The sequence below is a fragment of the Phoxinus phoxinus genome (genome assembly GCF_949152265.1).
Source record: "Phoxinus phoxinus genome assembly, chromosome: 19".
In the NCBI taxonomy this organism is placed as follows: Eukaryota; Metazoa; Chordata; class Actinopteri; order Cypriniformes; family Leuciscidae; genus Phoxinus; species Phoxinus phoxinus.
The window spans coordinates 3,096,547-3,108,794 of NC_136894.1; the positions used below are offsets into that span (position 1 = coordinate 3,096,547).

Sequence of the window (12,248 nt, forward strand, 5' to 3'; positions counted from 1 at the left end):
AGGGCGAAACGGACTCAGACATAAAGGCATCGGATGAAACGGACTCAGACATAAAGGCATCGGATGAAACGGACTCAGACATAAAGGCATAGGGCGAAACGGACTCAGACATAAAGGCATCGGATGAAACGGACTCAGACATAAAGGCATCGGATGAAACGGACTCAGACATAAAGGCATCGGATGAAACGGACTCAGACATAAAGGCATAGGGCGAAACGGACTCAGACATAAAGGCATCGGATGAAACGGACTCAGTCATAAAGGCATCGGATGAAACGGACTCAGACATAAAGGCATCGGGCGAAACAGACTCAGTCATAAAGGCATCGGATGAAACGGACTCAGTCATAAAGGCATCGGGCGAAACGGACTCAGACATAAAGGCATCGGGCGAAACGGACTCAGACATAAAGGCATCGGATGAAACGGACTCAGACATAAAGGTATCGGATGAAACGGACTCAGAGGTCTGAGGCTGTTTCGTCTGATCCCTAATTGTACGAGACCTGACACCTGACATTGTTTTTCCTGAGACCTGAAGCTTTTCAGTCTGAGACGCGATGCCGTTTTGTCCAATGACTGAAGCCTTTTAGTCTGAGGCATGATGCCTTGTCTTCATATGGCTGAGGTCTGAGGATGTCCTAAAATGTACACCGTACATCTGATAGTACTTGTTAGAAGAAGCAGTCGAACAGCAGGAGAGAACATCAGTCTTAGGGCATGCCTCCACCCCTTCCAGTCAGGCGAGGGGTGTGTGTAAAAATGAAGTTAGTGGAGAGGACAACCGGTGTGGCAGTGTCCTCTGATCTGATCCAGGTCTGTCAGGGCCAATAGGCTGAGACCTGAATGACTAGAAAAAGATGTAATGAAATCAGCTTTGTTTACAGCGGACTGGCAATTCCAGAGACCAATAGGAAAAGAGAATATGCTAGAAGACACTGGAAATGTACGCAGGTTGTTAGGATTGTACCGCCTCCGACGTGTGACATTAGATTTACGTATGTTAGTAATAGTAGGGATTTGAAAACGCAGTGTAAGAGAGCTCACAAACAGAAAGATCAGCTGTCAGAAATCTTTGAAAGAAAGACCTTCCTATCAGAGCATGTTACACAGCTTCTTGTCCAGGCGCTTGTTCTATCCAGACTGGACTATTGTAATGCTCTCCTGGCTGGTCTTCCAGCTTGCTCTGTCAAACCTCTGCAACTGATCCAGAATCTGCAGCTAGAGTGGTCTTTAACGAGCCGAAGAGAGCACACGTCACTCCTCTCCTCACAAAATTGCACTGGTTGCCAGTTGCCGCTCGCATCAAATTCAAGTCACTGACGTTTGCCTACAGAACAACCACTGGCACTGCTCCCCTGTACCTAAACTCATTACTTCAGACTTATGTGCCATCCAGAAACTTGCGCTCTATTGTTCTCATTTGTAAGTCGCTTTGGATAAAAGCGTCTGCTAAATTAATAAATGTTAAAAAAAAAAGTGTGTGCGTGCGTGTGTGCATGTTCAATATAGAGTAGGCTAGGCCTATGTCCAAGTTGATGCTTTATATTTTTATCTGAATCATTGGAGTTATGCAAACAAGAGTTGTTCCCTAACAGATTTCAAAGTTTCTCTTTTCTTCTTCTTCTGTATTTTTTTCTTCTAAATGTTAATATTTTCATATTACTATAAATGCTTTCTTGACCTGTCAGTGATGGAATTGTTCAGTGTTGCAGTATCTTTTCAAGGAAACAAGAGGGTGTAGGCTATAATAAGAACGAAAAGCTACCCCTTCTCCTCATTAGATACGTTTTTCCGTAGAAATATAGGCTATACTTTTTTCTTGTTTAGTCAAATGTGACAACATGCCCCATAGGTGGGGTAGCCTACATTGTAACAGGACCATAAAACAGATTAAATGTTATCTGATCTAATAAAAAAATATACAAGACGATCTACAATTCTCAAAAAAATTAAATTATTAACGTTTTCATATAAAATAGTGGCATTTTTAAATAATTAAAAATAAACTAATTTTTGAGTTTGACAAACACACAGCAAAACACAACTATACAGCTAGTTTAAAACATAATAATTTCTGAACAATTCATAATTTCTGAACAATGACTGTCAGTCTTTATTCACCTTTTTTTCTCATGGTTTCTCTAAAAAAAAATATATAGAATATAATAGCATAGTTGTAAAAGGGGCACATTGTAACGCAGCAACTGCGCAACTGGGATTTTAGCCCGTCTTCTGCTGGTTAGATCAGCATTAAAGAATTATCTCATCTGTTAAATAACAGATAGTCTATACGATTAAAATAATATCAGATTTCTCATTTTAAATAAACACAACAAATAGAAATGAAAAATGTACATAAGTAAGAAATTTACTTTGGCTGTGGTTAAATAAATGTTCAGTGATATAATAATAATATAATAATAATAATGATACATTTTATTTATAGGCACATTTCATGGCACTCAAGGACACCTTACAAAATCCATAAAAGCAATGACATTAAACAATAAAACCAATACAGCAACAAACATTAAATCAAATAAAAGCCTGCCTAAACAGATACGAGATTTAAGATGAGATTAAAAGACCGAAAGACTAGAACTGTTGCAAACTTCTACAGGAAGTGAGTTCCATAATGGGGAGCCGCATAACTGTCACGGCTCCACCATCTGCACACTCCGCCCACGCTCCCCGGATTACTGATTCACCATACCTGTACCTCGTCACCTGCTCACTATCACATTCACTTCCACTTCACATCCTTGTCTGATCTCGTCTTTCCATGCACACATACGCTACCTCAACCCTTACCTGAACTACTTACCTGTGATCCTCGTCATCCGATTCCGTTCCACGAACCTTCTGCCATCTCCAGTGACTCTCTCCTGTGTTTGTCATCTAGCTCGTTCCAATCTCCATCTGTGAAGGGCAGTTCTGTTATTCATCAGCTAAGTTCCATTCATCTCATCCTCATTGTATTCAACTCACCATTTACATCTGCTGGCTTCCGTGCTTCTGTTCAAATTAACATCCGCAGCCATATCACCCTGTAGCCCAAGACCGGTTGCCCACTGAAGCTAAGCGGGGCTGAGCCTGGTTAGTACCTGGATGGGAGACTCCTGGGAAATCCAGGTTGCTGCTGGTAGAGGTGTTAGTGAGGCCAGCAGGGGGCGCTCACCCTGTGGTCTGTGTGGGACCTAGTCTCAGCCTCAGACGTCACGCCCACGGAACGTTGGCTAAACGTCTGATGCATATGGTACACTTAACTGGAAACACTTCAGGAATGTCGAAGTCGTCATCTGATTGGTTGAATTTTTTCGGATTTCCGGGGGGCGCGAGTGTCGCGTTTATTTTTGGTCCGCCGGGAAACAAAGCGCAGACGTGTGATTGCGGAAGAAAAACTGTTGTGTTTACATGAGTGACAATGAGCATTTATCAAGATCAGCTAAACGTAGAAAGTATGCGAGGTTCACGGCATAGACTCTTTAAGAGATGTCCAGGAGTTTTGTTTGAGGCACTTAGTGGAGACTTATTGCACGCCGGTCTGTTGTTGTGGGGACATTTCCACGCCCCCGAAACGTGACGCTGAACGAAACAAACTGTAATTGGTTGTTTGACATGACGGTCAAACGGCCTTTTGGGCGGGCCTTGGCCAAAGAAAGCTGCTATGAATTCCAGACCTTCAGCCGAAGGTCTGGCTACGCGAGACTATGTGGGACATAGAAATCCCAGGATGTCCTTCGTAAAAGAGTAGGGGTGTCCTGGCCAAAATATGCCCCTTGGCCTCTGTCCATCATGGCCTCCTAATCATCCCGATACACTGATTGGCTCTGTCTCCTCTCCACCGGTAAGCTGGTGTGTGGTGGGCGTTCTGGCGCAATATGGCTGCCGTCGCATCATCCAAGTGGATGCTGCACATTGGTGGTGGTTGAGGAGATTCCCTGCTTCTATGTAAAGCGCTTTGAGGTCTCAGAAAAAGCGCTATATAAATGTAACGAATTATTATTATCCGTTATATTTTACTCGCCTGTCTGCCTCATCACTATCCGTGACAATAACCAAAAGCTTTGTGACCCCATAGAAGTTGTGTGAGTGCGTGGAGGAACAAGTTTAAGTGCAGAAGCCATGGGGTCATGACATGGGGTTTTTTATTTTATTATTATGTTCCCTTAGGTGCAAATATAGTATTACTATAGTTTTTTTTACAAAAAACTTTTAAAATGTAGTGATTTATGACCTTTTCCCACCCTGTTTCTCATCCTCTGATTCAAACAGTCTGTTTTGGGGGTGTTTCCCCTTTAAGAGTTCAGTGTTAACGCCCACTGTTATGATTGGCTAACGTCAGTGCATGCATCAATTATTAACGCCCCCAGCCAGAACCTGTGCGGATTCAGCGTATTTAAAAAGTAGTTTAAAGTTTTAAACACATTACTTACAGTTTGCGTTGTCGTTGTTGAGCCCAGAATAGTCGGCACAGACTTATCTTTGAGCAACAGTTTTCTGGCAAAGCCAGCATCATTTTGGGATTTGTTCTCAAAACAGTCATCCTTTAAATGTATAGAACAGACGCTTAAACTAACACTGCCGTGACTGAGACGTCCGCAAAAAATAAAGTGCATCCATTTTCCCCTGACGACTGGATCTTTCGCAGCGTATTCAAAGATGTTGTTTGTCCACAGCCAGGAACAGCACATCTGCGGCATCGTAATTTCCCTGTACACAGACCCACTCGCTGTCCGTCGACTGAACACTTGTGAGGCGCACGGCGCGCGGGCGCGACAACGATACGAAATGAGCGTAGTTGTCTTGCGCTTAAAGCGTAGCTGTCTTGTTCTGGAGGCGTATGCAAACGCTGGTACGTCACTTCGTACCGTGACGTCACTTCTTACCATGAATCCAGAACGAGCTGTATTTAGAGCTTGATTAAATAAATGATTCGTTTATAATGGGGAGGACGTCTTAAGCTATGAAACTTGCAGGACATTTTAATGGTACAAAGACCTCTTATATACCAAAAGATCAAGGCAAATTTGGTTTCTCATGTCATGACCCCTTTAAAATGCGGGAAGGAGTATGAACAAGATCTACAAGATATGAAGGAGCTAATTTGTTAAGTGCTTTGTAAGTTAGTCAAATCTAAAAATTTACACGGAATTTAACTGGGAGCCAATGCAAATTTTGTAAAACGGGAGAAATATGTTCAAAAATGTACGTTTTGGTGGTGACTCGAGCTGCGGCATTTTGTACCAACTGTAATTTATGTAAAAATTTGGAAGGAAGCCCATAAAACAAGGCATTTTAACCTGATTTGACAGAGGAACAGAACAATTATTTATAACCACAAAATAAATATTTGATTTAGCGCACACACACACACATATATATTTATATACACACATGCAATATTTATTTTATCCAAAGCGACTTACAAATGAGAAACAATAGAAGCAATTAAACTAGCAGTAGGACAACAGTATGTAAGTGCTATGACCCTTCACAGTTCAATCCAACACTTTTTGGACACAACACAATTTATTTATTTATTTATTTATTTTTTAGAATAAAGTTAGAAGTTAGAATAGAGAAGGAAGTGTTAGTATTAATGGATCAAGTGCTGCCGAAGAAGATACGTCTTCAGCAGTTTCTTAAAAATGGCTACGGACTCAGCAGCTCTGGCTGAGTTCGGCAGATCATTCCACCAGCAGGGAACTGGTCATGGTGAAGGTCCGAGAGAGAGATTTCGTGCCTTTTTGAGATGGCACCACAAGACGCCGCTCGGTTGCAGAGCGCAAGTTTCTGGATGGCACATAAGTCTGAAGTAATGAGTTCAGGTACAAGGGATAAGTGCCAGTGGTTGTTCTGTAGGCAAACGTCAGTGACTTGAATTTGATGCGAGCGGCAACTGGCAACCAGTGCAATTTTGTGAGGAGAGGAGTGACGTGTGCTCTCTTCGGCTCGTTAAAGACCACTCTAGCTGCAGATTCTGGATCAGTTGCAGAGGTTTGACAGAGCAAGCTAGAAGACCAGCCAGGAGAGCATTACAATAGTCCAGTCTGGATAGAACACGCTCCTGAACAAGGAGTTGTGTAGCATGCTCTGATAGGAAGGGCCTGATCCTTTTATGTTGTACAAGGCAAATCTGCATGACCGGGCAGTGCTAGCAATGTGGTTTGTGAAATTCAATTGGTCATCAGTTATAACTCCAAGGTTCCTGGCTGATCTTGATGGAGTTATGGATGACGAGCCTAGCTGAATCAGTGGCTAGATGTTGGGTCTTAGACACCTCACCCCTCCACGACACCCTAAAGGACCTACCCGAGTGCCCAAATAATTGTCTTATACATTCACAGTGTAACTCTGTGAGCGGTTTCGTAATAATCTCCGAAACCACATCCAATAGAGGCCGATCATTACAAGCCAGTAGCACACATAAGCTGCAGATCCATATATCAAAAACTTGATCTCCTCTTTTTTTCCATCTGTTGTCCAGTTCACATTGCATTCCCTGTAGATGGTGTACCCCAGGCCTGATAACAAGATGGCTGCCCACAGTGAAAGGGGTGCCAGGGGAATATAGTTCCCCACCATCTTACGACGACCCGATGTCCCCCAGCTGCTTTTATTTATGGTGAAAAGGGCAAAGTATTTGGCGGGCAGGAGGCTGGTCATGTAGAGGGCAGAGTATAAGGACATAAAGAGCATCACTGCATTTTGTCGTAGGATGCAGACATAGGCTGCCTTTATCAGACCAATCAACTGGATGCAGCACAAAACCCACAAAATGTCCCATAGAGTGCGTGTCCAGAAGAGCTTGATAATGGTGGCAGTGACAAAAAAAGGAAAGATGCCAGAGACAATGGATTCGTAGGTCATCCACAGGTTATGCTTGTGCCACCACATAGCATTGTAGAGCCATTCACGAAAGTAGGATTTGGTCCAACGCGTCTGCTGATTGAGCCAGCGCAGAAACTGGCCGGGAGTCTCGGTGTGGCACTTAGCACGGGCAGTATACCTTAACAAAAACTCACCGTTAAAACATGTCTGGTTGAAATTAAAAATACAGTTTACAAGTATTTGACATGAAAAGAATGTTGTGCTCATTATAGAGGATGATCACTTCTAAATCATCAATGGTAAATCATATTTGGGCAAACAGTATACTTACTTTGTAGCATAGCCTATGCTTAGCATTCGATTGGTGAGATGGCGGTCATCCCCAAAAGTGCAGTGGGTGCCGAGAAACTTCTGGTTGTACCAGGATTCAAGAAACTGCTGGAGGAGGTCATTCCTATAAAGACCTGAAGCCAAGATCATCAAACGCAGTTATTCATACAGACAAAATATTTAAGGTGGGGTATGTGATTTGCAAAACGGCTGGCAGATTTAGAAAATACACAACTCAAATGGTCCTACCTTCTTTCCTTTGACTCCACCCATTCAAAGAACATGGACATGGATGGGGGGAGGGGGGATGGTACGACCGATTGATTGACGCACTTACTGTCCAATGATTCTAGGTGGTCTTGGAAATGATTGGATGGAGTTTTTCGAGTTCTGCCCGTTCCACAGATGATTAAATTGCTTAATTTTTATTTCAGTGCTTCTAACTCAGTGGCTGTAAGTAGGAATAGGATTTTAAGTGATTTTGAAAAAATGGCCAAAAAAGAGAATTACATACCCCACCTTTAATATTACTAGGTTAGATCAGATGAGTACTAATACCGTTTTAATCACTGTTTCTCTGTGCTCTGAGTGAACCAAAGATAGTTTAAATACTTTAAAAAACATATTTTATTCATGCTACACTCTTAAAAATAAAGGTCCCAAAAGGACGCTGGATGTTGACGTCAAACCGACTTTCATTTCCAACCAAAATGCAACCAAGATCATCCACTGACTGACATTACTACTTTCTACTCAAAGACTTTGACAGAAATGTAGTGAAAAGTACGACATTTGTCTTTCAAATGTAGTGAAGTTAAAGTAAAAAAGTTTATAGAAAAAATAATACTCAAGTAAAGTACAGATACTCAAAAAAGTACTCAGTATGGTACTCAAGTAAATGTACTTTACTGTCCACCTCTGCCTGTCAGTGAACAGTTTTTAAAATAACCACTTTTTTTCTTAGTGTGAAGAACATAAATAATCATTTCCACTATGAATAACCTTTTGTGGAATGGAAAGGTTCCATGGATTTCTTCATTTATTATTATTTATTTACCTTTATTTTTAACATTAGACAGTTCAGAAGTGAACATGCTGTTTGTAACACATTTCACTTTTGTAGTGTTTTTGAGTGGAATATTGAGTGAATATTCAATGAGGAAAACTCATTCTAAGAAGGACTTGATTTTATCCATCTTGAATTGATTCGATTGCAAAAAAATAAATAAAATAAATAAAAATGTTATAGCCTATACTGAAATGGAACCGAATGTTATAGTTTTCTAAAACAGTGTCTAAATAGCAATTTGGCTTTTAATATTATTCAGTAGCCTGTAGTAACATCCGCAGAAAAGGAGTGTTGTTTCAGAGGCAGCACAAGTTATTGTATTCAATGTTTTGATTATGAAGACAAACTTTTTTTATTTGAAATAAGCTGCACAGAAGACTCATTCAGTATATGACCAAGAACATGCATTCATAGTATAGGATCAATTTAGTTTCATATACACTTTTGGTTTAAAAGGTTCTGTATTACATACCTAAAGGGCCACTGATACAGGAGACACAGTCAAAGAAGGACTGGCAGGACCTCTCAATGTTAAACGCCACCCAGTAGCGCAGGCTGCTCATGAAGCTGATATAGGAGTCTTTAAGATTGAGGATCATCACGTCGCCTCCCACGGCACCGTATTTCTGGTTGCCCTCCAGAACCTTGCAGAGCTCCACTGTGGCCAGAGGGTCTAATTTTGTGTCCGAGTCACATACCTAATTACAAATAGTAAGGTAAGGTAAGGTAAGGTAAGGTAATTTATTTTTATACCATGGTCTGGGTGAATACTCGATTCTGATTGGCTGCAGGGTGTCCGTTAAAAAGTGATAGAGGACACCTAAATAAACTGTCAGGCGTAACCAAGGAAATTAAGTTATTGTTTGTAACTTGTAACTTTAGATTTCGATTGTAAAACTAATTAAAATATAAACTAATGTTTTAAAAATGTGTTATTTGGCAAGTGACCATGGTATAAGCGGGTTAATGCCCTTCGAGGTGTCCATTGTCAGGTTTTAATGGACTTCGGCAGAGGCAACCGTCCTCCGCTGCGCGTCGGCCGGTTCACACCTCGTCGTCGTCCATTAAAACCTGACAATGGACACCTCGTCGGGCATTAACCCTTACATAAAGTACAATTAAAAACAACGGTAACACTTTACAATAAGGTTCGTTAGTTAACATTAGTTAAAGGAGAACAATCTTAACATTGAGCTAATTTTGTTGTAAATTTGGAGTGCTGTCAATACAGAGAACAACGACAAAAATCAGTGTTGCCTACACCGTGTTATCCTCTTTTAAAAATTTGGACCCTATTGACTTCAATGGGGCAAGTTTTAAACCTGCTTTTAGCCTCTTAACATCCTTGATGTGTCATTACAAGTGCCCAGCCATGTTGAGTGATTCCTTCAGAGTGAACACGAGTGAATCTGACTGCAGTAGATGTGAAAGATATGGATAAAATGATGTTATATCAGCCAGCGCACATACCTGTATTTATGTCCTGTTTTCGGTCAAAGTCCAAAGTAGTCGATTGTCGAGTTCACGCGCGTGATCATAGGTAAACTTATGCGCGTGAACTCGACAATCGACTACTTTGGACTTTGACTGAAAACAGGAACTAAATACAGGTATGTGCGCTGACTGATATAACATCATTTTATTCATATCTTTCACATCTACTGCAGTCAGATTTGCTCGTGCTAAAAGCAGGTTTGAAACTTGCCCCATTGAAGTCAATAGGGTGCAAATTTTAAAAAGAGGATAACACGGTGTAGGCAACACCGATTTTTGTCATTGTTCTCTGTATTGACAGCACTCCATATTTACAACAAAATGAGCTCAATGTTAAAATTGACCGGAGTTCTCCTTTAACTACATTAGTTAACATGAACTAATAATGAATTGCACGTATACAGCATTTATTAATTTCAACATTTACTAATACTTTATTAAAATCTTGTGCACATTAGTTAATGCACTGTGAACTAACATGAACAGCTGTATTTCTATTAACTAACGTTAACAAAGATTAACAAATACAGTAACAAATGCATTGCTCATGGTTAGTTCATGTCAGTTAATACATTAACTAATGAACCTTATTGTAAAGTTACCAAAACAACGGGTAGTTGACCAATGTGCTGTACAATTTGTAGAAACATGCAATGAGCGAATGTATAGCGAATGTATATAACATTTATACAGTGTAATACATATATCTAACAACTCTCATAAAGCAAACAACCTACCAACATATCAGCAATTAGAGTTAGATAAAAAAGATGAGTTTTTAAAAGAGATACAAATAGTAAATGATTACAAATAGTAGAATATGAAGAAAATGGAAGAGTATTTCTTACATATTTGTTACTCTAAAATTCAATGCTCAAGTTGTTCTTAACATAAATGCTTGTAAATATCACTAACCTGTATATAATCCACAGAGGATCCTAGTGCCTTGAATGCTGTATACATCACTTCCCTCTTTCCTCCCCATTTTTGCATGATGCAAACACACTTCTTGGTCCTAATGAGTTCTTCAACCTCCGAGCGCTGGGGGTCTTCAAACATCACCCCATCATTTCCTTCTGTACCATCAGCTTCGGCTGCATTGTTAGCTTGGCCAGTGGGGTTCCAAGAGTGGTAGTTGTTTTGCCACACATAACAGCCAGGATCCTGGTCAGCAAAGACCTCCCGGAACATCTCCATCATGTAGCGGTCGTCTTCAGAGTTTCCGTCCACCACCATGATAATGCGTAGCAGCTCAGTTGGGTATTGCAGACCCCATACTGACAGAAGGCACTCATGGAGATAGGCAGGGTCCTCCTGATAGGCTGATATAGTAAAGCCAATGGATTTTGTGTAAGAGCAAGTGTTACGTCTTGCATGCATGCGCCGATGCTCCACAAAGGCAAAAAAGCTCTGAATTAGGATGTGGACGCCTAGCAGCAGTCCATAGAAACCAAATGAGATGATGTTATATGGAGATTTAGCTATAGCAAAACCATAAATGAACGCCCATAACATCACCCCAAGGACCAGGAGAGCAAAAAGAAATGTGAGAATGGCTCGGATCAGAGAGCCAAAACATCTTAATGTTGGCTTGATGTCCATTTTATTAGCAAATTGCTAGAAATAATGGAAAAAAAGAAAAGTTGGTACTGACAAACATCAGGTAAAGTAACGCGAATGCAATTTTCTTTTTCTTAATATAATGTGTAAAATTACACGTATAATAAATAGTATAGAATTAAAATCAATAAGTTGTTTTTAACATACCTCTTCGGACAAATCTTCACCCAGGTTTATTCACCCTTTCCTTAACCTGCTCTCCTCTAGATCTGACTGTTCACTGCAGGACCTCAAACGTATAGGCTATCTATAAGCATGCTTCACTCAATATACGTCACAACTCAGTACTCTTCTTATTGCATACTGTTGGGTATGTGAGGCTTGAGGATGGACGATCATTCCAGATAATTTGGACAAATTTTTGCACTATTTCCCTTTTAGGTATGTATATATGAGTGGCGGATCATGCATATCAGACCTAGGCGTTCCGTGTAGTCCAACCTGAATTAATAACTTTAGCACATACTCCATAATCGTGAAATTCTGGTTTTTATTTTGCTCCGGCAGTTCAGGGTCAATGCGGAGAGTTCGGGAAAGGCCGGGTAGAGAGAAACGAGCGAAGTTAGGCCCCAGGGCTGAGAGGTTCTGTAGGCTCCCCATCCCCTTTTGATTTATAGTCTCATTTTAAAAAAGTGTAATATCTAGGTCACAAAATGCATTGGTTTCTTTCGAGACTTACAACCGTGAGGTTTCCCTCTTTGAGCCAGAAAACACCATAATATTGTTATTAACATATCACTGAGCCCACTTGAGCATAAACACAAGACACTTTATTTACCAACCACACACAGCAACTTATGTGATAATAAACCCAAAATATGTGAAACTTTGACAGAATTTGGGTGTGTCAAGCGGCACGCGACAAAAATTGAGCAATTTAAATTTTATGCAAATG

The 12,248-nt window shown here is 40.7% G+C and overlaps 1 protein-coding gene across 1 annotated transcript; it reads right to left on the minus strand.

Moving 5' to 3' along the window:
- Window positions 1–5,546: 5,546 nt before the first annotated feature.
- On the minus strand, window positions 5,547–11,335 carry LOC306987173 (hyaluronan synthase 1-like; the record flags this gene model as incomplete). The annotated part of the gene is made up of 4 exons (XM_079591245.1): window positions 5,547–7,018; window positions 7,172–7,304; window positions 8,712–8,937; window positions 10,649–11,335. 4 exons carry the CDS (start codon window positions 11,333–11,335, stop codon window positions 6,343–6,345), a joined length of 1,722 nt encoding a protein of 573 aa, XP_079447371.1. The 3' UTR covers window positions 5,547–6,342.
- Window positions 11,336–12,248: the final 913 nt, after the last annotated feature.